A 24,724-nucleotide genomic window follows, 5' to 3' on the forward strand; every position below is an offset into this window, starting at 1 on the left:
GGTTGTGTCCTGTGGTTGTCGTTCCTCCTGCGCATGTCATCAGATGTAATGCGTCCACATTCTACGTGTATAAGCCCCCAAACTGGGTTTTCCACGTTTCACTCATCCAAAACCTCGAGTTCACTTTCCGTCCTTGGAAGAAGGTGCTGTGTACGTTTCGTCAGCACAGCCAAACAATTGGATTCAAAACACGACCAGCCGTCTAAGAGTTAGCTGATAAAGTCGCCTTTTGTCTCAGCGGCATTATCATTCTAATTACCCAGCAATGGAAGATCTACGGGGACGGCTGAGGTATTCCACAGGCCTCCAAAGTGCACGGAAATCGACAGTTAAAAGCGTCTCGGTGTACACATTCCTTTGACGCATGCCACTGCTCATGTGGGGCCCATTCTGGCAAATTGGGAGTTGCGACAAGCCGAGCGAAAAAGAGCATGTTGGAAAGCGACCATCTACCTTTCCATTCGGAACTCGTTTGCCTTTGTTTCCTTCAAACCTCTGTCGCCCTCTTTCATCGTCGACGCTCGGCGTCTCTTCTTTCTGATGTACAGGTATGTGTAAGGTGTGTGATATGACTGGTAGAACTAAATCGAGAGAATTACTCATTTTCAGATTCGGTTGCGCCCACAAGTTGGATGGATGGAGTGCTGGGGCAGGCATGGCCAGGTCTATACAGTTTTTGGGGGGTGACTGACGCAGTTGTGTATGCCGACGTGGCGCCACTCCTGACATCGCGTATGCTGGCCTTGACCCTTTTTGGAATGTAGGTTTCTACAGCGCCGTATGGTCCTCATCCTCATTTTCTGGACCGTCGAGATTCGTGAATGCGCGGTGAACTCCGGAATACGTCGCACAAAACAGAATGACGTGTCTAGAGGCAGAACTTGATTGAAACCGCAAAGACCACACACCAGAGGCATGGAATGCTCCCCCCTTCGTAGGTCACCATTCGACCCCCTGCAATAGAGCACATCTAAAACTGTGTTTTGTGTGCCGCTTTCGCAGTTCTGTTACATTTAAACTTCTTAATGACAGATCGAAACAAGGATCGATTGTGGTCTTTCTTTACAGCCGTTTGCCTGTAGCAGCGATTTTGAGATAGGAGGCTTTTTTCACTGTTCCGCGGAAAAGTGCTTCGATACTCATCGAGGTCTGGAGTAGACAACACCATCTGTTATTCATTCGGATCTCAGTGTCCCTTTACCCTTTGCTGGCTACAGTAGGAACAGCAGGGGTTGAATATTATTACACGAACAGCGCCATGACAAGCGCGACAACGGAACAGGGTGTACGGCCTCCATGCACTTGTCAACAGCTCCGGACGTCTCTCGTTCAGGTCGTGATAATCCGGTTTCTGTCTCATTCGAGTCCTTAAAAATAAAACGTGCCTTGGATCTTCAACATGCTCTTACCCCTTCCGGAAGTCTATGGGAAGTCTGTAATTTCACGCTCGCAGCAACGCTCCTAGGGCGTGCGCTCGGCGACTACCGAGACCTTTTAAACCGAGAAAACTCGATGCAAAAACCAGGTTTCTCGGATATTGTTAGGACGTACCTTGACGTACTATGCAGAAACAAATTGTTACATGTTTAGGCATTACATTATTTGAAGAGCGACTTAACTTGGTTTAAGGATTCATGGAAGCCAAAACAAATAGTGTCGTTGAAAGACAAGCAAACTGGTCCATGATCACGCCTCGAACTTTCCTTCTGTAGCATTCCACTACGGTGTTGTGTCTGTTGGTGCGCTTATGTCATATCTGTTATTTGGCTTTGGAGAATGGAGAAACGAGTTCCCTCACGAGGTCCGAGTAACACCTATCGTTCCTCGTACAGGATAGTTGATGTGCCCATCCCGGTAAAAGTAGCGAAAAGAAAAATCATGGAGAGATGCTGGTGGTGACTAGAGTCTACATAATGTCTCCGAATAGGATAACTCTCCACTGGACCTCACAACGTGAAACACAGGTTCAACTTCTCACAGCACATCCTACCTCCCCAAAATTTTGAAGAGTCCTGTTACTGAAGCCCCTTCTAAAACAGTAATGCGTCTGACAGTATATCCACATGTTTTTTTTCCGAGAATGTGGAGTTTCGCAGTTTCAGTGGAGACGATTCAATGCGTCTGGCCTTAACAGGTGCAGTGATATTCTCGCGAAGAAGCATCATGTGTGGGAACGGTTGAGAAATTAACTGCGGTCACTTTCGCGGCGCGTCACTGCGGCGTTGACCACCAGATGGAGACATAACAAGCGGCAAACCGTTCAGATTGTCGGCGGCCTCGTGTGTCATGCAGCAGCAACATAGAGTTGCCACACCCGCTCCCCCACACCGTCTTACTAAAGTTTCCTGGTTCAGCGGCAGCCATATATATGAGTGTGTTTCGAATCTCTGGCGGAGTATAACAGTGACCCGTGGAGCGTTGAGACAGAACGAAGTAAATCAATCGTTTCTATGAATTATGTTAGTCCAGAACGGTTTCCCTGCTACGCGTAGACTGAGGCGCGAGAAAGCTGCCAGGTCATACCTCGTGGAGTCGCGGAACTTGTTCTGACAACGCCGTATCTTGCCAGAAACGTACAACGCTGTTGTGGAGCACCACTTCTTATCCGCATTCATGTTTCTTCCCTGGAACCATAGTTACTTATCGTGCACTACTCAGTCATGATGTCAGGGCACGAAACTCTAACAAATAACATATATGCCGTAACATAGAACACAGAAAGAAACAGAAAAAAAGTTAACAGCAGCTTCCGGTGTATCAGGCGACTATAGAATAACTGATGCAGCCCTCTCTTTTCCCGACGTTTACGTCAGACACAATGTGCAGTGCTCTCAGAGCTGCTGGAGTGGATGACTGCACTCACGGTATATTTGAAGTAATGGCCGACTGCCTGTTGTGCGGCACAGCTTCGGCGCCCTACATTATACCGCGTAAGAGTGACTCACGCTATTTGCTTCGTGCTTACCACCAGGGGCTAGGCCATCAGCGTCTGCTACCATGCTCTTTTGTTTGCCTTTCACTCATGAAACATTGCAAAAATCGTTTTCTACTCCCTGACTATGCGCCTCGCGATCCCTTGCCACAGCATACACATCTACATTTACTGCATGTCTGTCTTGGTCCACACTATGATCGTATTTTAGAGGTCATAATTTCTCCAAGCAGATTGCGCCGGTGGAACATCATGAGCGTATTTGCCACTCATAGAGGGAGAGGCAATTATATAGTTTTGTGGATTGAAATATAAGAGGGTGACCGCTTGAAACGTGGTTACCTCTGTCATCTGATCGACAAGCCATCGACGGCCTTTTCCTGCGTGACGCGCCCTTGAGAGAGGAAACCGCGGCACACGACATACCGTGTGGTTTGAGAACGACGACACAATTAACCCAAAAAGCAGCTCGTGCTGTCTTTTCATGCGTGCGAGCCAAAAAGTCCGGTCGCTGAGAAAGTCGTCCCTCTGGATTTCCCTCTGTACACTACCATGGGTGAAATTACACGTAAAATGTTGGTTTACGCGTTTTTTTCTCTTGTCCAATATCCTCCGCGGTGCTATGTATGCCACTGGTCTCCGTACTCTCGGTCGAGCGAATTTGTTTCGTTCTCGGCGTCTTGGTTGTAAACATTGCTAAGGTGCTCTAAGGTAAAACAGCTCTCCAGTATGGCACATTTCAGCGAAGAACACATCACGCTTCCGTCTGATCAACAGGTAACGTTCTTCTCGATATGATACCTGGCAGACTATGAGCAGTTTGTTTTCGGTCGTCGAAAAACACAAAAAAAGTTGTCTACCCTTTATATTCGTTACTGCCTCTCCGCCATTTGGTTTTTGTGTGTGTCCCACTCTTGTCCGTTGAAGTACAAGAGGGAGGTCATCTTAAGAGCCTTTTCCGCGTAGTGAGACTTCTTCATTTCTCACAGCAAAGGACGGAGTCCATGAAAAGTTTCTTCGTTTTTGAGAGAGAAAACTCTAAGTTGATGTTGGTTCAGGCAGAGTGTGCATCGCGCCTTTATGAGATCGCGGTGTTTCCTAGGTTTTCTTTGCCCTGTCTAATTGATTCCCTCCCCAACCTGATGGCAGTCGGACTGTAAGCGCAAAGCATCCGTGCAACGGAAAGTGTTTTCGACGTGTTTTGTGAAAGCTTTCCATAAAACGGCAACCTCGAAAAGGTCCACCGCTCCGTCCCTTCCCCCTCCTGTTGCTCGCCTTCCACCACTCACACGGGGTGTTTGATATGTATACAGAGGTACTTATAATGCTACGTACATCTCTAAAGAATTTATTAGTGGAAGGGATTTGAAATGCATTTTCCTCTGCTGTTTTGTTTCCCCCCGACGCCGCCGCCCGTATGCGTGCGCCGATGGTATGGGAGCCCAGTACAGTTGAAGGAATTCCAGACAGGTTTCTCAGAGGTGTACCACATTCAGGTCCTGTGTCGAGTAAGGGGATAAGGTACTTCGTGTTCTTCCGCCGAGCGGAGAAGCAGAAATTGGAGTGAGAGCAAGTTTGCCTTTTTCCCTTTCGTCAGAGTGTCAGTTTCTTTTGCCTGTCGCCAACTTTGTTCGTTCACTGTGAAGACCAAGAACCGGTTTGCCTGCATCTCTCTATAGAGATCCTCGTACCAGTTCCTTCTCTGTGCTCTCTGATGAGCGGATGTTTCTAAAGGGTCTCTTACCCAGTAATATGCTAAACGGCTACAAACCGGGAGAGACGGAACTCGAGCAACGGCGAAAGTCCGCCTCTACCGCACGAGATGGCCTCTCGAGTGATCGGCCTCAGAACAGGCTTCGGCTGTCCTCAGCTTCCTCAGGTGTTCACCTGGTCCTCTATTCCGTTGTTGTTCTCCGGCGATTCGATTCCCCTGTGCTCCTGCATCCCTCATCGGCAAGCAATACTGTGTCTTCACTGCAGGTTTCGTACCACCTCTCATGCCACTAAACTCGAGTATCCTTCCTGCACTAACGAGATCCGTCCGTCCCTTTCCCTTTTCATTCTGGCGAATGTTGAAGCATATCGTTTTCAGCTGACCAAGCACATCACTGAAATGAATGTTTTGCTTTTTTAGTATTTGCTAGGACGCCTTCGCCTCGCGAGAACGAGACACAACTGTATGTGCGTTATTGCGCTTGGTTCGTCTAGCCCCTGCTCTGCCGGCATTTTTTCTTCTCTTCCTGCTCGGCCTCCGGACCGTGAGGTGATTGCCTTCCTTTTCCCATTTCCAATGTTGCAACAATGAGGCCGCGTACCACAGTGCCGAAAAGGATTGACCGATGAACATCATCAAACGAAGCATCTGTGTTGGCACCGTTGAGGCTCCAACTGTCCAATGTCTTGGCCGTTTTCGAAACTGATTTCCCTTTTCCACCTCCCCTACCAAACTCGAACAGACGAAGACCAAGGCGTGAGCATGGGGACATGTGCGTCCAAGCTTGGTGCCGTCTCCGCTGCTTCGACCGCCCGCCAGGCTGCGTCCAGAGGTCAGTCGTCATTCGCTTTATTTGCGCTCACTTCTTCTCCACTGAGGTCCACCTCTCATTCAGTGTTTTTACGCCGTGAGGTAACTAATATAGACATATCGACGAATCACCAGATCGACCTACGCCTGTTTCCGTTCTACACCAACCAACTTACACATCTCTCGACTCGCCAGAAATGGATGCTCAGCCCCGGCGTTTGTATGCACGAATGAGGGCACTGCTACGCTTGTACATCTATTTGCATATGTATTGAACTGTTTGTCCAGGATCTACAGTTTTCGACACGTCTTGGTGGACAGACGCAGTAGACTCTCGTTGTCGGCAATATTCAACAGATGGGTACATCCCCGAACGCACGTGAAGGTTCTGGCTGTTTTTCAGGCGCAGGAGAAGGCGACCAAGTTCGTTTGCGCCCGCAAGCCACTATTCCCTCGCACAGCAAGAGCCTTCCCTCTAAAAGGTCCGACGTTTCCTTGTCCGCAGCGCATCGCTCGGTTTTGGGGAAGTTCTTACACCCGCCAGGTTATCAGCCCGCATCTCGAAGTCCGGCTCCTCCTCAGCAGTACCCCCATCACTACGATACGTCTCCCGTGTCTTCAGCGAACCGCCACGAGACAGACGATCTCCCGGGAAGTGGAGACACCCACGACGGCGAGTCGCTTCTCGCATCTGCAAAGCAAAGCGAACTGGGCGCAGCAAATCGTTCACCAACTGGACAAGGCAGCAATATTGCCGTGGTCGCAGGGTCGAGTACGAATCCCGGCTACGCAGACGCGCTGGAGAGTCCGTCCTTGGCCATTTTGACAGAAACCTGCAGCAACGAAAAGATGGCGGAGCCACAGTCCGACAACCCGGGTGCGGGCAGCGCCGCCGGGAACACGCAAGATCGGAATGACAAGCGCTCCGGTTCTCCCTTGGATGGTCGTAGCTTTGCGACGGAGAGATGCAGTGGCGAAGACAAAACAGGAGAACGCGCTGAAGGAACCTCGGCGGCTAGGGAGGAGAATGCGAAGCGAGATAGTGACCGTCCGCGCGCTGCTGAGACGTGGCCAGGATCTCCTCAGAGGAGACGCCGACTGTCTCTCTCCCGTTCTGCAGGGGCGAGAGAAGACGCAGACGAGAAGGCGAGAGGCCAAGCAATCATTGCTGTTGGCGCCGAGGTACCTGCCGGTGTGTTGCTTGCACAGCGCCTGGGAAACACAAAACCGCCGGGGGGAAAAGCACTCGACCGTGCGTCGTCGTCTCCTCGCGTGTCGGCGAAGAAAGAATGTGAGGAGTCCGAGGAAGGCGAGCAGACGAGGAACTCGCCGGAGCCACACGACTGCGACGCACCAGCGGAAGTTGACAGGGGCGATCCCGTAACCAAAGAAAGCGCGGGGGACACCGCGGGCGGTTTTCGACTCAGAGCTGCCCAAGACGGGGGAGATCCTGAAGGGACAACGGCGTGTGCACAGGAGTCTCCATCGCCGGCAGGAGGGAATAGAGACCGGCTTCAGTCTCCTTCGCTCCAAGATCCACAGAGGCGCCGGCTATCCGTCTCGCGATCGGCGACGGTTTCGTCGCCGGAAAGTCCCGGAGAGGCCGAAACCGAGCGAGGACGCACCGCGTTGACTGTCGAGGGGATAGCCAGGCGACGAGGATGTGAAGAACGCGAGAAAGAGGAAAGACAAAACGAAGCGGGACGGGGACGGGAGACGGGAGGAACAAAAGGAGGAAGCCGACTGCCGTCCACACAAACACAACGTAGCAAGCCGACAGCACGACGGCTTAGTGTAGCCGGCCTATACAGCGAACGGACACAAAGCAACTTCGAGGCACGTTTCTGAAAAAATTGAATCTCAACGGACCAGGGGCATCACCATGCCTACACGGATAGATCTTCACAAGTATACCTGCAAGTACATCTTTCTACATACATATTCATATTTCCGTACATAAATATGCATGTGTGCATGAAGAGCCATACGGAGTGATCCTCGTCGAGCGGTGACATGTATAGTGCGCTGGTCATATGTATGGAAAGACGTGCCCACAAGGCGTCTATTTGATAGTTTTGATGGTCCAACAGAGGCGTGCTTGTCATGCGTGGCACAGAGGTTTTGAACGTTTTCTGCAGGACAAAAAGGTTGAGAAGCACGGACAGGCAGCCCAGCAAGACTCACTGAATCAGTTTGGTATCGGCATGTGCTGCAAAAAAGGTTTCAAACCGGAGTCTCCGAATCAAGACGACTTCTTCATAATCAAGTGAGCGACTCACACGCATGTTCAGGTTTACAACGAGTCAGACTTGACGTATTTTTGAGTATAATCTTCACATGAACAACGCTTCCTAAAACGTTTGTTACTTGTATCCTGCTACCACCTTTCAAACGTCGGTCATTCAACACAGCGCGGAAATGAGACACCGGGAACGTTCCTCTAGAACATCGATGGCGCATTTGCTTTCTCGCCTGTCGCTCTAACGAACAAGCCCATTCTTCCACTTCTGTTGGAAACACTTGAGGTTATGCGGCGTTACTTGCAACTGTTCTTTGTGTCTGGCTGTAATGCTGGTGCGCTCTGTTTTGCACTTCCCCTCCAGAGTCGATAAATGGTCACTGTACGGCGTCTTCGACGGCCACGGCCCCCTTGGGCACGATGTGAGCAATTATGTTCAACGTGAACTGCCGGCGAGGCTCCTCTACGGCGAACCTCCCTTTCTATCGTACCCCCTTCGTGCACTTCACACGTCCTTCACAACGGTAGGAACGCGAGGACAACCGTGCACCGAGCCATATATTTCCATATCTGAGAAAACGTCTGCGCGTTTCGATCTCTCTAAATGCATTTGTGGACGCATGCATACAGAAGAACCGCACGGGGCTCGCTGCGCTGCTATCTATCTATCTATTCATCTATCTATCTATCTATCTATCTATCTATCTATCTATCTATCTATGCATCTATATCTATATCTATCTCTATATCTATGCAGATCTCTCTGTATATCTATATCTAACTCTATATCTAGCTCTATATCTATCTTTATATCTATCTACATCCATCTCTATATCTATCTATATCTATATACACAATATATATATATATATATATATATCTTTATATCCATATCTATCTATCTATTCATATATATACATATACATATATATATATATATATATATATATATATATAGCATGTGCCTGGCTGTTTGTACGTAGGAGGGAACCGACGCATGTTCGTGTGTATTTTTGTTTTCGTTTTGTGTATGTGTCACAGTTGCGTTTGGATCTCTTTCTCTGCATATGTGCCGTTAGGTACATCATGAGTTGGAGGATCAAACGGACGATGCTTTAAGCGGCGCGGCGGGGATTGATTGCAGCATGAGCGGCACGACAGCGACAGTTATTCTGCATATCCACGCGCTGAAGAAATTGTTTGTTGCTCACGTCGGAGACAGTCGCGCCGTGATTGGCCGAAGAGAACCAGGTACCTCCGGGGGCGTTGCCGGAGTAGATCGGTTCAGACCGCAAACACGAAATGAAAGCGCGAGGCCGGAACAGTCCACCCCGGATCCTCGACAGAGTGCACAGGATCGAGGCATCGGCAGCGGTGAGTCGGTTCGCTTCTGGTTTAGGGTTTGCAGTTTTGTTTTTCGTTCTGGAAAAGGAGCAAAGACACAGAACACGCCGGCAGATCTTGCCAGGAGGGTTTCCAGGGAACAGGCGGTCCAGGAGCGCAGGCGAACCGCGTGCATCTCAAAAGAGAGACGCGCGCGAAGGGAATCACGGTGCCGTAAGCCGCGTTCACCGGATTTATCTCAGATGTAGCTTTCGCGTGTCTGTGGCGGAGGCGCCGGCCGCTTCGGGAAACTGGAAGAATGCCTTTCTTCAGGTGGTTCACCCAGAGAAAAACGCGTTTCTCCATATCCTGCGACGCCCCAACCACACCGGATCTGTGAAGAAAAAATCAAAACACAATTGTGGTGGTGTGTTTTCAGCGGCTACAGAGTGCGAAGGACAGTCGCCGTCGAGACTTACCGCGGTCGACCTAACAAATGATCACAAACCTACCAACGAGGTCGAGAGACAACGCATTCAAAAGGCAGGTCGGTCGGTTCCTGCGATATCTCTGCATGTTTATGGCCCTGTAAAAAGCCGATACCCCGCGTGACGCCTTGGCAGTGTATACACAGATGAAGGGCCACACCCACATATATCCTATATATATATATATATATATATATATATATATGTATATGTGTGTATATATACAGATGTATATATATATATATATATATAGATATAGATATGAATATATGTATATGTATTCATATATATTTCAAGTTGATGTGTGTTCAACGCTGCTTTAGATGGTGGTGGACTGAATCCGAAAGGGATTGAAAACTGGCGGTGTTAACTGTGCACGCATTGGTGTCCTGCTTACGCCTTTCTGCTGATTCCATTCTGGAGCAAGTCGGCAACGCGTGCTTGCCTCGTGTGCAGTTATTGTTCCATGGGTGCGCTTTTCTGTACAGGCGGTCAAGTCCGTCGGTTAGATGGCGACGTTCCGCACCGTGTGTTTTTGAAGAACCGACTCTTTCCTGGTCTTGCCATGAGTCGAGCGATCGGAGATACAATCGCCACTCAAGCGGGGGTTATTGCAGACCCTGAAGTCCGAGGTCAGAGAGACAGCAGTCGCTCTTCTCGATTTGCCTTTCCTCTTCTCATTTCGTTGCGAGTCATTCTCTATTGGGGTGCCAGCAGTGTGAGGGGCTTTTGCTCTTTTCCGATATGAAGTTGCGACCAATCCCGCCGTTGCCGTGGATGCCTGATGGCGTTTATCATGCCTACGTCTTCTTTATTTTTGAATTCGTCTTGGCGAATGGCTGTTTGGAATATTGAATTTCATGGGATGCATCCTCGACTCGCCTCGTCTCAGCCAGTGACAGGTGTTTTAACAAAAGAATGCACTCGCGTCCCGTTTCACGCTTTTGCCGTGTCCGTCCTTTCCCCGCTTTTTTTGGTTTCGTTCGCATTCGACGCCGACGGGTTCGCGAGGCTTGGCGTTGCTGCAGGCGAGCGCCACATTGCCTACGATATCCGCGATTTTCCTAGGATACTGAATGGGACTCCAGTTACGAGATGCAGACAACCAAGTATTTTAAGATTGTGTACACCGCCACCCCACTGGACCTTGCGCGTGGCGAATGTTCCAGTGTCTGTAGACGCAGCGCCTTATGCACAACATACTACCGATGCTTGCGGCCGTTTTCTTCAGAGTATGAAATCCTCGAAGGCCGTGATGAATTCCTGCTCATTTGCTCCGATGGTGTCTGGGAGTTTATTTCCTCACAAGAAGCCGTCAATATGGTTGGCGCTTTTGGACGCGATCAGGTACTGTTGAAAGGTTGCGGTCGCCCCGCGTTTTTGTAGGGAATTGCAGGTACCGGGATGGCTAGCATAAGAGTTCTTCGCGATTCCTGTGCTTTCCTCTTTCCCGCATCCTTAAGCTGAAAAAGCCGTGAGCGCACCTATCTACCTGACCATGTCTGTCACGACTTTTATCTGCATCATTAGTTACCTGTTTTGCTGTTTATCCTGCACTCCACCACGTATATATATATATATATATATATATATATATATATATACGCGTAGATACACGGGCGAATGCGTACATGCAAAAGAAGGAATCGAAGCATGGAGATGGCAAGACAAGTACAAAACCGACCCAGGGGTTCGTACAAACTTTCCTAGAAAACGGACTGCCCTCAACGCGGCTAGGTAAAAACACAGAGACTGGAGCGCTGGCTTGTTCCTGGAGCATCGGTTTTGTCTCCAGCAGAGAACACAGATTCTCCCTTTCCTTCGTGTTTGTTCGGCCATTTTGTCCAGGTGCAGAAAGCATGCGATGCAATCGCCAGAGAAGCTTGGAGACGTTGGATTGAGGAAGAGCACAATGTCGTCGATGACATCACTGTCATTGTTATCTATTTCTAAATAGTGAATGCAAACACAGGGAATTCGGTTTTCTTCGGAATATCAACTTATTTCGAAACGCTGCAAGGCCCGCTACGCAAGCACAAAAACAGACGCCTTGAGTTGCTACACAATGTAGTATTTCCACAGGTCTGTTCGCATAGATACAGACTTACGAAAAATGTCAGCGGGAAACTGCCACACGCCGCCAGAGGTACATACACCCCCGTGGCCATACATACCTGCATTCATATACATATATACATGTAGAGACAGGTATGGCGACTCTCCTGCACACAAAAGGAGGTGAATACCCACACACAGACACATTAAAATTTATCATGTGGAGTTGATCGTCCTTTCCAAGATCACGGTCATCCTCTGGCATGTGCAAACAGTGTCGGGCTTGGCATGATCCCACCGATATATATAGATGTGCGTGATTGCGAATATGTCTAGAGATAGATGAAGAGTACAAACTTATATATATATATATATATATATATATATATATATATATATATCTTCATGTGTCCCTATTGACTATGTTGGGCGACGCAGCCTTCTGCCGGCTAAAATCGAATCCATCTGTGTTTTTCGGGAGAGCAGGTTCTCTCGCGTTGCGATAAGCGCTCGAGCTTCAGATTTCTTCCGATTCGCTTTCCATCACCAGAACAGAACAGGATGAGAATCGTGCTTTGTGAACAGAACAGCAACGGAGATTGCTCCGGTTCGCCTTTTAGCGTAGGAGTCCCAAACGCCTCCGCATCTGCAGGTCCTCGCAGAGCCGGTTGTCGCGTGCTATTCCCGTTCGCCACTCGACATGCACTCCTGCGTTCGAGTGTAGTTGCGCATCCGTTTTGTGTCGGCATCAGATAACGCCCGTTAGCAGAAACCCCATGCACGCGCAGTTACCACAGTCGGGAGGACCCGGAAATGGCTGGGGTGGCGACGATTGTCAGTGATGCAACATAACGTTCCAGATTCGCGACGCTCCACTGCCGTTGATACGAACACAGGGACGAAAGTCTCCCTTTAGATCCTGAGAGAGCTCCCCTTCACCCGCAACGACCCAAACACACGTGCCCAACCGATTTTCTGTAGCGCCATCGAGGGAGAAACCGCATCGAGATCCAGGGATGGACACCCTGGCCGGCCAAGATAGAGAACTGAATAACTGCGAGATCGATTCAGAGCAAAAGAGTAGGACGCATGGGCGTCGACAGAAAAAGAGAGCGAGCAACTGATGCGGTCGGTTCGCCTTTCTCTGGCTAGGCAAGCGACCAGCCCGCGACGCAAAGTGCTTCGCGTCTCGTCGGCTTATATTTCGGGAACGGGGATGCGCTTGGAAACGGTGGTGGGTCTCCTGGCTCTCTGGGGCGCTTCTCAGTTTCCCCCATTTGGTGCATCTGCATCCGGTCCGCTTCGGTCCTTGTCGCGGAGCAGACGCTTCTGTTTCCCCTTAGAGAAGACCCTACAGAAGAACCACAGCTGGTCAAGACAGGCGTTAAACCGGGCGGTGCGAAGCAAACAATTCTGTTGGGGCACGGCGAGTGAAAGGCGAGAAACACATGTCGAGTGAAAACCAAGTGACTCACGACAGGCTCCACGTACTCTCGAACTCGTGCGCCGCTGGCGAATCTGGTAAAAACTCCGGCGTGAACGAAGTGCCGCACAAACTTCATCTGAAACACGCGGCGCGCCGTGGCCTATTCCGCTATGGCCATGCGTGCCGAGCTAGGAGACTGAGACGCCGAAAACGACGCCGCCTCGAGGATGGAAACAGACGGCGGGCGCCTTACCGTTTCTCGAACGGGCTGAAACCTGCTTCGGCACTTCCGTACACAGCCCACGACGGCGTCGGGGCACAGTAGTCAAATCCGGTGAAGGCTGTGTTGCCGCTGGTGGCCTGGAACCAGTAAAAAAGAAAAGAAAAACACACAAATTGGGCAAACCGAAGAGATGTGGCAAGGCCACGGGATGACGGCCATGTTCGTGGCAGATCCGAGGTGCGCGGTACGAATTGTCCACTCACGATTTGCGAGTGTTTCGTCAACATGCAAGCACACATTTTCGAAATACGGCGATACCCGTATCGCTCGCCGTTTATTCACCGCGATGGATCTTCCTGCCTTCCCGTGGCTCTATGCCGTGCCAATGTTTAGTTTGTATCATGTCAACGCCGCGTCGGCTACAGAGGGCTGCAAACGGCACACATGCTAGAGAAAAGAAAAACGAGGAGGGAGAAGGCAAGGGAGTGAACAGAAAGCCAGAAATTGCACTCGTCGCGGAATGTGGCAGATTGGGGACGAGGCCGCGAAATGCGACGCCGGAGAATTCTAAGCGGAGCCTGGCGTCTTTTTAGACTTACAAGTTGGTGAAATCTATCGTAGTCGATCCACGTGTGCCACACGCCGTCCCGTCGATAGCTGTTCATCCAAAACCCAAGTCAGAAACAACACCACACAAGAGATCATAATCATAGTGTGGGGTACGGAACTCGCATCCAAGGAGATAGAAACACACACACACGGTTGGAAGAGACAGAGCATGCGGAAATAAGCATAGGCAGCTCACGGTATATACATCGCAATAGGTCGTCGCGAGGAGTTTGCAATCATACTCTCCCTCTCTCTCGCTAGATTCATCGGTTAAATATGCTTGTATGTGTTCAAAGATCTCAGTATCCAGCGACTATATTCGGCTATATTTCACGATGTATTCACGCCCGTTGCTGTATACGCACCAGGAAGTCAACATAGGCAAAAATAAGTATATATATATATATATATATATATATATTACTGTATGCGTGTAGGGAGTTCAAGTACTGACAACCTTACACTTACGAGGTTTTGGCGATGAGGACGCAGCACGAGTGCCGATGCTCGCATGCAATCGCATACTGCCCCGCAGGCAGGGCGTCGCAGAGAGCCTGACAGAAAGAGACAACCTGGAACACAGGGGCGCAGAGAGAGGCGGAAAAGGCATTTGCAGCGGGGGGAGCCAACGGCAGCGACGGGGCACAGCAGAGCCCACAAAGGGAAGGAAACCAGGAAAGGGCGGCTGCGATGACACGGAGGAGCAGAGAGGAGGAGGGACTAAGTGAAAAGAAACCGCGACGGCTGAGAGAAACAGAAAGCCGGCACAGAGACAGGAAACTCTAGAAATGTTGACGTGGCGAGAGAGGAGGTAGAGGTAGGATAAGAAAGGAGGAACAGGAGTCAGAACAACAGACAAGAACGGCGACAGAGCCACACCGAACATGTGCAGGAGCCGCAAAACGAGCAATGTAGAGGGACATGTGAACCATGCATCTGCGTAAACGTAAATCCGCATATATATATATATATATATATATATATATATATTTGATAAATGCACTGATGATTATTTCACAGTGAGAGAGGAGAACACAAGCAGAGGTCCGGGGTTAGGAAGCGACAGGCGCTGGACTTCCCGCGTTCTGTCACATCTGAAACAAAACGTCGCCGTGCATGCACTCGAGCAAAAAGCCGGGCGTATGCATGCACATGCCTGCAGCATTACAAGGCGCGTATTGAAATCCCAAAAGCAGTGCTTTCCCCGTAGTCCGACAAACAGGGACAGGAAAACCGTCCCAGCTCATCGGGAGGGTCTCTCGTCACGGCGAGCGGTTTTTCGAATCCTGACCTGGTCATGCCACGGGATATTCTTCATGGTTAATTTGGAATGCTTCGACGTCCCCGAATAGGTTACCGCTTTGACTTCAATGAGATCCGGCGATCCTCGAAGAACCAACTTCGCATACGCGGCTGCCGATCGATCTGTGAGAGACTGTCCTTCCCTGCTTTCTGCCCTTCCTTGCGTCGCCTTCTCTCCTCGCCTCCCAAGACCCCTCGTGCGTGTCTCCTCTCGCGCCCTGTCTCCGTCGAGCATCGACGGCGAGCGGCAGCCACAGGCATGTCCCGTTTCTGTGTCTCCAGAGGCAACGGCTCGACAGCACCTGTCTTTGGCCTCATTTTGCGGACTCTCCGGGGGCGACGCTGGCGTCGAGCGGGTTTCTGGATTCTCGCCAGTGTCGGGTTTGTCGGGTGTAGAACCCGAAGGATTGTCCATGTTGTAGCCAGCGACGAGGGTCAGGCGATACACTGTTCGCTGGCGCTTCTCTTTCAACAGCTCGAGGCAAGCGACGAAACGCTCCCAGTAGTCGGCAAACAGCGGTTGGTCTGCCACAGACGATATGTGACATACAGGAGGGGAATGGACATGGAACGAGCTGCACGGTGGCAAAGACGAGAACCGACAAGGCCGACACCGTTCCCGGGCACTTATTGAAGACGGACAAAGCTGGAAGCGAGAAGCGAATCAGACCCTACAAGAGAGACTCCCGCCAGCGAGCAGCACTGAAACAAATATATGAAGGTACGAAAAAGGAGAGACAGAGAGACACAGACGGGTGCGGTCCCACGCCCACTTATGAACACGCACCCCCGCGCATGTGTCTACAGAGAGGTGTAGGTAGACGTAGACCGAGAACTGCCGCGCAGATCGCTTGCTGGGACCGCAGACTGAAAGATATACAGAGGCGGATGAAAGCCACCGTGGGCCGTTCGACCTTCTCTCCTTTCACACAACGAAGGCTGCCGTAGTCCCCGCGCTTTTCGACGGAGACTTCACGTGAAGCATGCGTTCGAGGGCCCACCAAAAGGCAGGAACGAGGTGTGATAGGATACCTCCAGGACTCGCCTGCCTGTGTATATACACGGCAGGAGTCTCGACATATACAGAGGTGCGACATGGCCTTGTGCCTCGACAGCGAGCGCCTCTCACCGAGTGCTTTGAGGTCTTTGGGGTTTGCGGCGTCGACCGACACGTACAGCTGCGTGACTGGCGGCAAGTTGCGCAGAGCATCGGGAAATTGCGCATTTGTCACCTGAAGATAGCATGACCGGAGGCAAAGCAAGAGAGCGCGAATCGGAACAGGTGGAGCGAAACGGGGACAGAGACAGAGAGACAAAGAGAGACAAATGGACTCAGAGCGTAGGATCGGACGAAGGTGTAGGGATGGAGACTCAGACTGCTCGTGAAAGGGAGAGAGCGACTCCATATCACTCGGGGGACAGGACGTATCTGCAGTTCTACGCTTGATACACAGAGCTCTACGCAAGTATCTACGCATAAATATACAACCCGCATCCCCACTTTAATAACCCAGAGACTGCCCCGCAATCGGCGACGGTGACGCGCTGTGGACGGCGAATAGGCCGCGCCCCGAGGCCACGCTGAGCGCCTTTACAAGCAGCCGCGGCTTGCGTTTGAAGGTTGGTGCGTGTGCAAATGCCTTCAAAATGTGGATACATGGAACCAGATGTAGAAAACAAAATGTAGAAACCAACGGACGAGAATGGAAGCGTATGTTTGGCAGTGAACGAGACGTGAAACTCACAAGAAATGTGGAAATGTGTTGCTGATGGAGAAGCTTCACGAGCTCGTCAATTCGCGGGTACATGATCGGCTCTCCGACGAGCGACAAGGCACAGTGACGGACTTCGGCGCGGGCCGACGCGAGACGCGCCTCGTTCACTTCTGCCATGCCTGGACGGAGAAGCAGGCGCAGCGAGGAGGCGATGTGAAAGGCACGAAAACGCGCAGAAGAGCCGAGCCTAGATCCCACGCCACGACTCGCAACCGAGTCCCTTGCGGGGCCAGGCGAGGACCGACATCGGAGAAGAGAATGCGACAGATCCAAAAGGGAAAGGGAAACGCGATGAAGACGCGGCGAAGCTCCTGGCAGCCGCGAAAACCAGTGGACGCGGGGTAGGGACGAGAGAAGGCCGACTGTGCGCTTGGCAGATGAAGAGGAAAAGCGAGAAACCCTCGACACGGAACCCCATGCATGCAAGTTCAACACCTCGGCGATACGCCACCGCTGCCTCTCTTGACGCGCGTCAGTCTCGTTCGTTCGTCTCCTTTGCAGTCCCTTCTTCGCCCAGCACACCCGGCCGTCTTCCCGCTCGGACGTCCGGTTATCCTCACCACGACTGCTTTCCGCTTCCCCCCCCTTCCCCTCACTTTTTGGGCGTTGCCTCTCCTTGTCTCTGACTCACTGCTTCCTAGCCTTCTCACCTTTCAGTTCCTTGACGGCGGCAAAGTGGTTCTTGAGTCCCTGCTCGACGACGAAGTCTGGGCTGTCCATCTGCCATCGCCAGGAAGTCCCGACGGGGTTTTTGTGGTGTCGCCAGCAAAAGACGCACTTGTTTGCGCAGGCCAGAGAAGGCGTCAGCTCCATGCACTGCGACGAGGTGATGCCGTAGAACGTGTGCTTGTAGCATCCGCCGCGGCCGCGCAGCTGCGACTTTGTCCATCGGCAGAGCTTCACGGCGGAGTGAGACCCCACCAGCTTGTAGCCTTCTTTCTTCAGTTGCGTCGCCTGTTTCTCAGACAACATCGTTTTCCTTCGGCGTCGCGCCTCACCGGCAGCTTCGCCGTCGCCTCCCACGCAGCTGCGGAGGCTCTGCGTCTCCCGTTCTCGCTGGCGGCGCCTGTCGCCACTGCGGGCGTTGTCTTCGCCGGCTCCGACGACGTCTTCCAGGTCGTGGTTTCCCTCTGCGTTTCCGCAGGGCCCTCCGCCCGTGTCCGTCCCTGAGACCGAAGTCGCGAGCCGCTCCGTCCTTCCCTCTGCCTCGTCGTCCTCTGACGAGAAGATCGACGAAGTCTCATCGAGATCGCTCTCCTCTCCCGAACTCACTGCAGACGAAAACGCGTCAACAGAAGACGCCTCGCCCTCGGTCTCAGATTCACCTTTTGCGTCTCTTCCAGTCGCTCCGTGAGCGCTCTGCTCGTCGGCTGTCACACGTTCGCCTTGTGGATCTCCATTTATCTCAACTTTTGTTGACGTCTCCTTCCCGCGGCGCGCCGTTGTCCCGGCTTCTCGAGACCCGCCAGAGAGAGTCTTCCGCTCCCGGCTTTTCCGGTCTTTCGCCAGGCTCATCCAAATTTCTCGCTCGTTTGGAGAGGCGCGCAGGAAGTCGACGAGTCGCCGCACGGCCTCCGTTTCCCATTTCTTCACTTTCGTTTCGAGCGATCGGTCCGTGTGTGTGTCAGAGAGCAGAAGAAGGGAAGACGCGGTCGCAGCAGAGACCCGAGGAGGCGCAGAGGCCGACGACGCGAGGGATGAAGCCGAGAGCGGCGAAGGCACGTCTGAGGAACACGGGAGAAGAAGCAGAGGGAGCGCTTCCAGATGCCCCGTGAGGGTTTTGAAGAGGTGTTTGGCGGGACGACAGAACGTCGACGCAGGATACTCCGTGCTGCCACAGCCAATCCCGGCAACGAGGCATGTAGACAAAATGTTCTTTCCAATGCGGAAGTCCTTCCGCGCGTCTTCTGCGTCCGCACAAAACGCTGCAGCCGCAGACGGAGGCGTGCCTTGAGAAGCCGTCGAGAGACAAAAGAGAAGCAGAAGACGCGCCGACGACGAAGACGGGGAAGACAACGAGGAAGCAGAAAGCGAAGAGGCAGAAGCTTCGGACGCGTCCGACCGAGAAGAAGAGGCGACGGCCGGACAAGGACAAGGCGCGGAAGCGCCAGGCGATGGGCGTGTTTGCGGCGAAGACGCGTTTGAAGACGCGTCGTGAACGGAGGGTGATTCCTCGAGCAAGGCAACGAGGTCGTCGAAAGAAAAGAATTCCATCGACTGAACGAGAAGCTCAACGCCGCCTGCACATGCGCGGTCAAGGAACCAGAGCTTTCGGCTGCTCGGGTCAAATGAAGAAGGCGATGCGTTCCGTGCCTCGTTCATGAAGTTCCGTGCTTTTTCCAGCGCAGTCTCCGCAGCCCGACTGCCCTCGCTGAAGCCACCAGACGCCGACGTCGCGATCTTCCTTTCCTTTTTTTTCGATAACGAAAAGACACTCGCTGACGACGAAGAAGAAACGGCAGCATCGCGAAGGGGTTCCGCGTCAGACCTCTCCCTTTCCTCTTTTTCCGGATGCGAGTCGCCGTCGCCGGTACGGCAGATCGTGATGGGTTGCGAGTTCTTCTCTCTCTCCTGGGAACTTCCCTCTCGACCGTGGTTCCCCCGAGACACGGAGCCTGATCTCGGCGTGCATGCGCCATCTCCGCTGGAAAGCTGCTGACGCAAAGAGTGGAAAAGCGAGAAAGCGATGGCGGCAGATGTGCCTCCCGAAGACCCAAACAGAATCAGAATGCGGAAAGGTGCGCGGCCGGGTGGGTGTCGTCCCGTCTCGGGCCTCGCCGTTTGCTTCTTCCCCTGTTCACTTTCGCGCGTTCGCGGCGACAGGGGAGAACCCGCGTCGCCGGAGTTTGTGGAACTGCTCGGCGCGCGCGTGGATTCTGCATCGTGAACAGCAGGAAAAGGAGAGGGAGACCGTTTTTCTCCATACTTGGAGAGCAAAGAGGAGAGGCGCGGATCGAGGTAGCCAGATGTCCACATGTTTGCTTCATATCGGTGACACGGAGGTGAGATTCAAGAGAGGCACTTGTTTTGCGTCTTCCGCCACGGGGTACTCCAGAAGACAGACCGACAAAACATACGGGGAAGGTGACCCAGCTACAGAGAGAGCATTAAGATACACGGATGGACTGTGCTCTTCACACGTAGGTATACATATCCACGCAGAACGGAAGATAAATACAGAGATGGACAGATGAACAGGAGTGTGCTAGACATTGAGGGTGGTCAGCCATCGATACGGCGCTGCACATCTCACGATAACGAAAATGAGACTCCTCTGCGTAACCTCTCTTCCTAAAACTGAGGCTGCTGAGTCCGAAGAACACCGAAGAAGGCGCGATTCAGGTTCCCCGGTAAACGCGTCTTCGCTGAGAGAAGTTGACAGCGTGAAAGCCGTTTGAGTGCACGTGAAAAGCGGGGGTTTAACGCAACTGAACATGCCATAGCAAAGATCGCTTTCCTCGAGACTCCAGATCGCCAGCGACTCGGAGTGGATTTCTTTCTTCGTCGCAGAAGAGAGACACAGCGAGAGACGAGAGACGGGCGAAAACAAGTGTCGTGCGCCAGCGAGAAAAGCAATCGCGACGGAGAGGTGAATCGACTGCTCCGTAGAACGCGGCAACTTTTCGCAGATGCACACCGGGAGCGCCCCACGATGCGTTGCTGTTTGGCGACTTGGCATGTGAACTTTGCTGGTTCTCTCTTCATGTCTTTACTTGTTTCTTTCCTTTTCTCTGTGGAGAAGCGAAGAGCGCGGACTCCGCGGAAAAGCCGAGAAAGTCGGTGTCTCTCTGCAGTCCCGCCGAGCGCCAGGTTGGCCGGTGTCTGCCTGGTTGGCCGAGTCCCACGCGGCGAACCAGTCGAAGAATCGATTCTTTTCGTGCCGGGAGACTGGGAGAACGCTGTCGGGGAATGGCGTCAGCGGACGCTTTTCCGTGACGCTCTCCTGGAAGAGACGAGACAGGGTTCTTTCTTAGCCCCGAGACTCTCGGTTCGCGTCGGCGGGTGTCCGAGTCTCCAGCGTGAAAAAACCGCGAGACACAGAAGCGAGAGACAAACCCCCGGTTGTTTGCTATATCTAGATTTTTAAAAACAGGAAAGACGAACACGAAAGGGCTAAGAAACTGTTTCCCTGGAAGAAAATGGGGCTTTTCAGCTGAGGCAGAAAAGCTTTGCCTCTCTGGGGCCTTCTTCGATTTCGTCGTGTGCAAAGACCCGGACGAGACAGCTTGGTCGTCGAAGAGGGTCGGCGCTCCAAGAGAGATTTCACCTAATCGACGAGCCTCATCCACTTTTGGTGAAAGTGGATCAGGCATGCTACCCAGAGGAATAAAAAGTGCCGGACCTTCAGGAACTCTCGGATAGAGATTTGTAGAGAAAACTCGGGAAGAGAGAGCGACACCCAAACTGGCCGGCATCTCCGGAGCAAAGTATGCCACAGCGGAACCGTTCCCGACAGAGTGCAGGGCGTGCACGTGTTTGTACATCAGATATATCGTGGGAAGAGTGGATATGCGCATGTAAACGCCTGTATGCAACATACGTGAGAGAACCACGCATCAGTAGACCTCTTCCTACATTAGCATCTGCTTCCATTCTTCTGATCCAACTGTAAGAGAACCTCACGTCTTTTGCCTCTTCGCTCTAGAAGAATCCTTCCACAGAGCTCGTACATCCAAACACACAGACTGCACTGCCCCCACAGTTCCATTTTAAACATTTATACATCGCTATCTATCTATCTATCTATCTATCTATCTATATATATATATATATATATAATGAGACAGAGGACGGGAGGCAAGCACTAATCGATCACTCAAAAGTCTTGGTGTTTCGTGGTTTTTCTCGCGGTTCATCGGTCCTTCCTCTTCGCAAGTAGAGGGAATTCGAAGGCTACTCCAATTCCAACTCACGCATCTGTATGGGAGTTTGATCTGGTAACCGAAATGGAGCTTTTCCTCGCCTACAAATCTGTAAAAGCTCTGTCGAGTACATCCTCGTCTCGCCTGCCCGCGGCGCTTGCTTATCCCGGTAGGCAAGCGCGAACAGGCGCTTGCCCTCGAGCTCAGCCGAGGCGTCATTCTTCTTCACCTCTTCCACCTCCCCCGGCAGCGAGGAAAGCTTGGCAGCGTGGATTTTCCTCTCCAGATCTCTCAGGAACGATTCCGAAGAACACCGCAGACTTGCGAGCCTCAGACGAACCACATGGGTGTTTGCGGTCTCCGTCCAATGCTCTGTCTCCTTCTGCGCGTCGCGCGGGCGTCGCGGCCGTGACCAGAGAGCCTCGAAATCCGCGTGGTGAGGGAAGGAAAACAATGTCTTCTTCGCAAAGAGACGTTCTGCGTGCTGACGGAAGAAAAGGTGTGCGTTGCGATGGAGAGACTTATGGGACCTATCCTGAAAGCACGGAGTCCAGTTTCAGGCGTAGTCGCGTCGCGGCTCTTGCTGAAGAAGTGAGGGGCTATGGAGGCCCAGAGGTGGACAAAGAAACAGAAGAAAGGGTCGTTCTTACCAAAACCACAGACTGGTCACCGTCGAGGATCCTTGCGTCTCTTGTCTCGAGAAATCGACACGGCGAACCGTTCGAGACAACGCACCATCTGCCGACGGGATGTGTGGGCCGAACAGATTCCTCGCTGGAACTGGAGAAAGTCTTCCTCGTACCGCAACCTCTCAAAAACCCCCTAAAAGGCCAACCTGCAACCCCACGCCGAGGCCGGGTGTCAGGTATACATTTGAACGTTAGCAATCCACAAGCGGCCATAGATAAAGATTCCTATCCATACACATGCATGTACGAATGTAGTTGCTGGTTTCACTTAAAAGTAGGACGGAGCCAAACTCACAGGCATGCAATCATATAGCCTTCTTATGGAAACCAAGCTATCGTCCAGTTGGTTTCGTCACACGGTTCTCCATTTCGGGAGATCGCCTGTTTTCGTGACGCGCGTCGCCCGGGCCCTTTCCGTGTGTTTTCGGCTAGGATTGCCGTGCCAGAAAAGCCCTCTTTCTGGTTCAACTCGGGGGAAATGTGCGCCTGATGAAACGGGAGAACCGGAAGAAGGCGAAGAACAACGCGCCGCCGGTCGCCCACTTTCACGTGCCCCATCTAGCGGGGCGTACCCTGGTACGGCCTTCTCTGCGTGTCTCTCGCCTACGTCAAGTTCCCACAGACTCGCCCTTTCCGACAAACCCGATCCGTACTTCGTTTTGAATCCAGATATGTTCGACGACGCAGCTCTGTGGACCGCTCCCCGGCTTCAGAGTCTCTGCGAGGTTTTGGGACTCGATCGGGACACCCCTTCTATTTCAAGAAGAGGCGCGCGAGGAAAGAGCCGGGAGGAACTCGTGAGATGTCTCAGAGATTTCCACAGAAACCGGGTCTTTCCAGCGAGATGTAGAGGAGCGCGAGGCAGCGCGGCGACCGACGCGACGCCGCGTTGCCAGGAACAGTCTCAGGAAGGCAGTAACTTCTTCCTTGTGCCTGTCGACTCGGTAGACATCCCTCGGGAGTGCGTACATGTCATTGCAGGATCCTCCGGGACCGCGGGAGGGACAACACGTGCTCGGTCAATTTTGAAGTCCCCTTGCGCTTCGAGGCATCAACGCGCTGAGGACGGCGGGTGTCCACAGGGGCCCGAGAAAAAACGAAACGTGAAAAACAGAGCAGGAGAAAGCCGAGAGCGACAGAGAACCAGAAAAAGAAAACGGGGGACAGGAGGCGCAGCAGAGACTGACACAGAGAAACTGCCATCCAATAAGAGGATCCGATTCAGCGCATTCAACAACGTCCAGCTCATAGACCCGAGAACCGAAGAAAATGAAAGTAAGGAGAAATGAGAGAGTCGTTCCGACTCCGAGGAGTCTCTCAAAACGCCATCAGAGACAGGCACGTTCGATCAGCTGCATGCCGCAACCCAGGTGATGGAAGGATTCACACATATGTCCATATATATATATATATATATATATATATATATAGGTGGGCTATACAGGTTTCCTGAGCGAGAGAAACGGTGGTGCACGGATACTCAGGAGCGGCGATATCTGTTAGGGGCTTGTATATAAGTAGAGGGCGGTGGTGGGAGAGAGATCGATATGATTGTAGAAAGCTAGGTAACTAGAATCAGGTGTAGGTTTGCACATCATGCACGTTATTCATGACGATGTTTTGTATCCCAGACGTAACGTGTACGATGTGCTTGCAGGCATTGAATGGGTCCATAGACTTCCGTTCACATGTGCGAAGAGAGAGTGACGGATCCACGTTGTCGCGCTTCTGCTTGAGACTTGAGATCTGGGCTCGAAGCTTGGGCTGTGTTTCCTCTTCCTTGCCTTGAGCACAGACACCGTCGGTCCAACCCTTGTATGTTCGAGTGCATGTACGAGTGCGGTGAGCGTCTGTGTGTATGGATGCATACATACAACTCCAAAAGTAGCTACGAATAGTCGCAGGAGGTACGGCACATTCCCATCGAAAGCAGACCTCTAAACAGGCGCTCGTTTCCGCATGTATACCTATGCTACATGTATATTTTGAATTGTACGTGCGACGGGTGACACATGCGCTTATTTGGAAGCACTTGCTCCTCTTGAGTTAGTGTGCATTCAATAGAAAATTGAAGCTACGGGCATGTGCAAGTTGGTCCCTTCGAACACGTGTATGAAGTCGCCCCTTTGGGCCTGGCAAGTGCACGGGGCCAGAGGCGACATGTCCACGCACGCGAGCGTTTTGGTTTCTCAAACTCCCCTTTCATCATGGTAAAAACGGCCTGGAGGAAAACGAGGTGTTTGTTTTGAGACGCTGAAACAGTGTTCTCTCTAACGA

The 24,724-nt window shown here is 52.1% G+C and overlaps 2 protein-coding genes across 2 annotated transcripts; one reads left to right on the forward strand and one right to left on the reverse strand.

Annotated features, from left to right (window-relative positions):
* Positions 1-5,327: 5,327 nt before the first annotated feature.
* Positions 5,328-11,459, forward strand: NCLIV_035000 (hypothetical protein; the record flags this gene model as incomplete). The annotated part of the gene is made up of 9 exons (XM_003883701.1): positions 5,328-5,478; positions 5,860-6,836; positions 7,595-7,722; positions 8,060-8,219; positions 8,775-9,069; positions 9,458-9,565; positions 9,995-10,138; positions 10,738-10,853; positions 11,355-11,459. The coding sequence occupies 9 exons, from the start codon at positions 5,328-5,330 to the stop codon at positions 11,457-11,459; spliced, it is 2,184 nt and encodes a 727-aa protein (XP_003883750.1).
* A 1,365-nt stretch (positions 11,460-12,824) lies between these two features.
* On the reverse strand, positions 12,825-19,872 carry NCLIV_035010 (hypothetical protein; the record flags this gene model as incomplete). Its single annotated transcript, XM_003883702.1, has 8 exons — positions 12,825-12,912; positions 13,241-13,347; positions 13,810-13,867; positions 14,288-14,373; positions 15,111-15,646; positions 16,251-16,353; positions 16,867-17,015; positions 17,547-19,872. 8 exons carry the CDS (start codon positions 19,870-19,872, stop codon positions 12,825-12,827), a joined length of 3,453 nt encoding a protein of 1,150 aa, XP_003883751.1.
* Between the last annotated feature and the right edge of the window lie 4,852 nt (positions 19,873-24,724).

The sequence above is a fragment of the Neospora caninum genome, chromosome VIII (genome assembly GCF_000208865.1).
Source record: "Neospora caninum Liverpool complete genome, chromosome VIII".
NCBI lineage: Eukaryota > Apicomplexa > Conoidasida > Eucoccidiorida > Sarcocystidae > Neospora > Neospora caninum.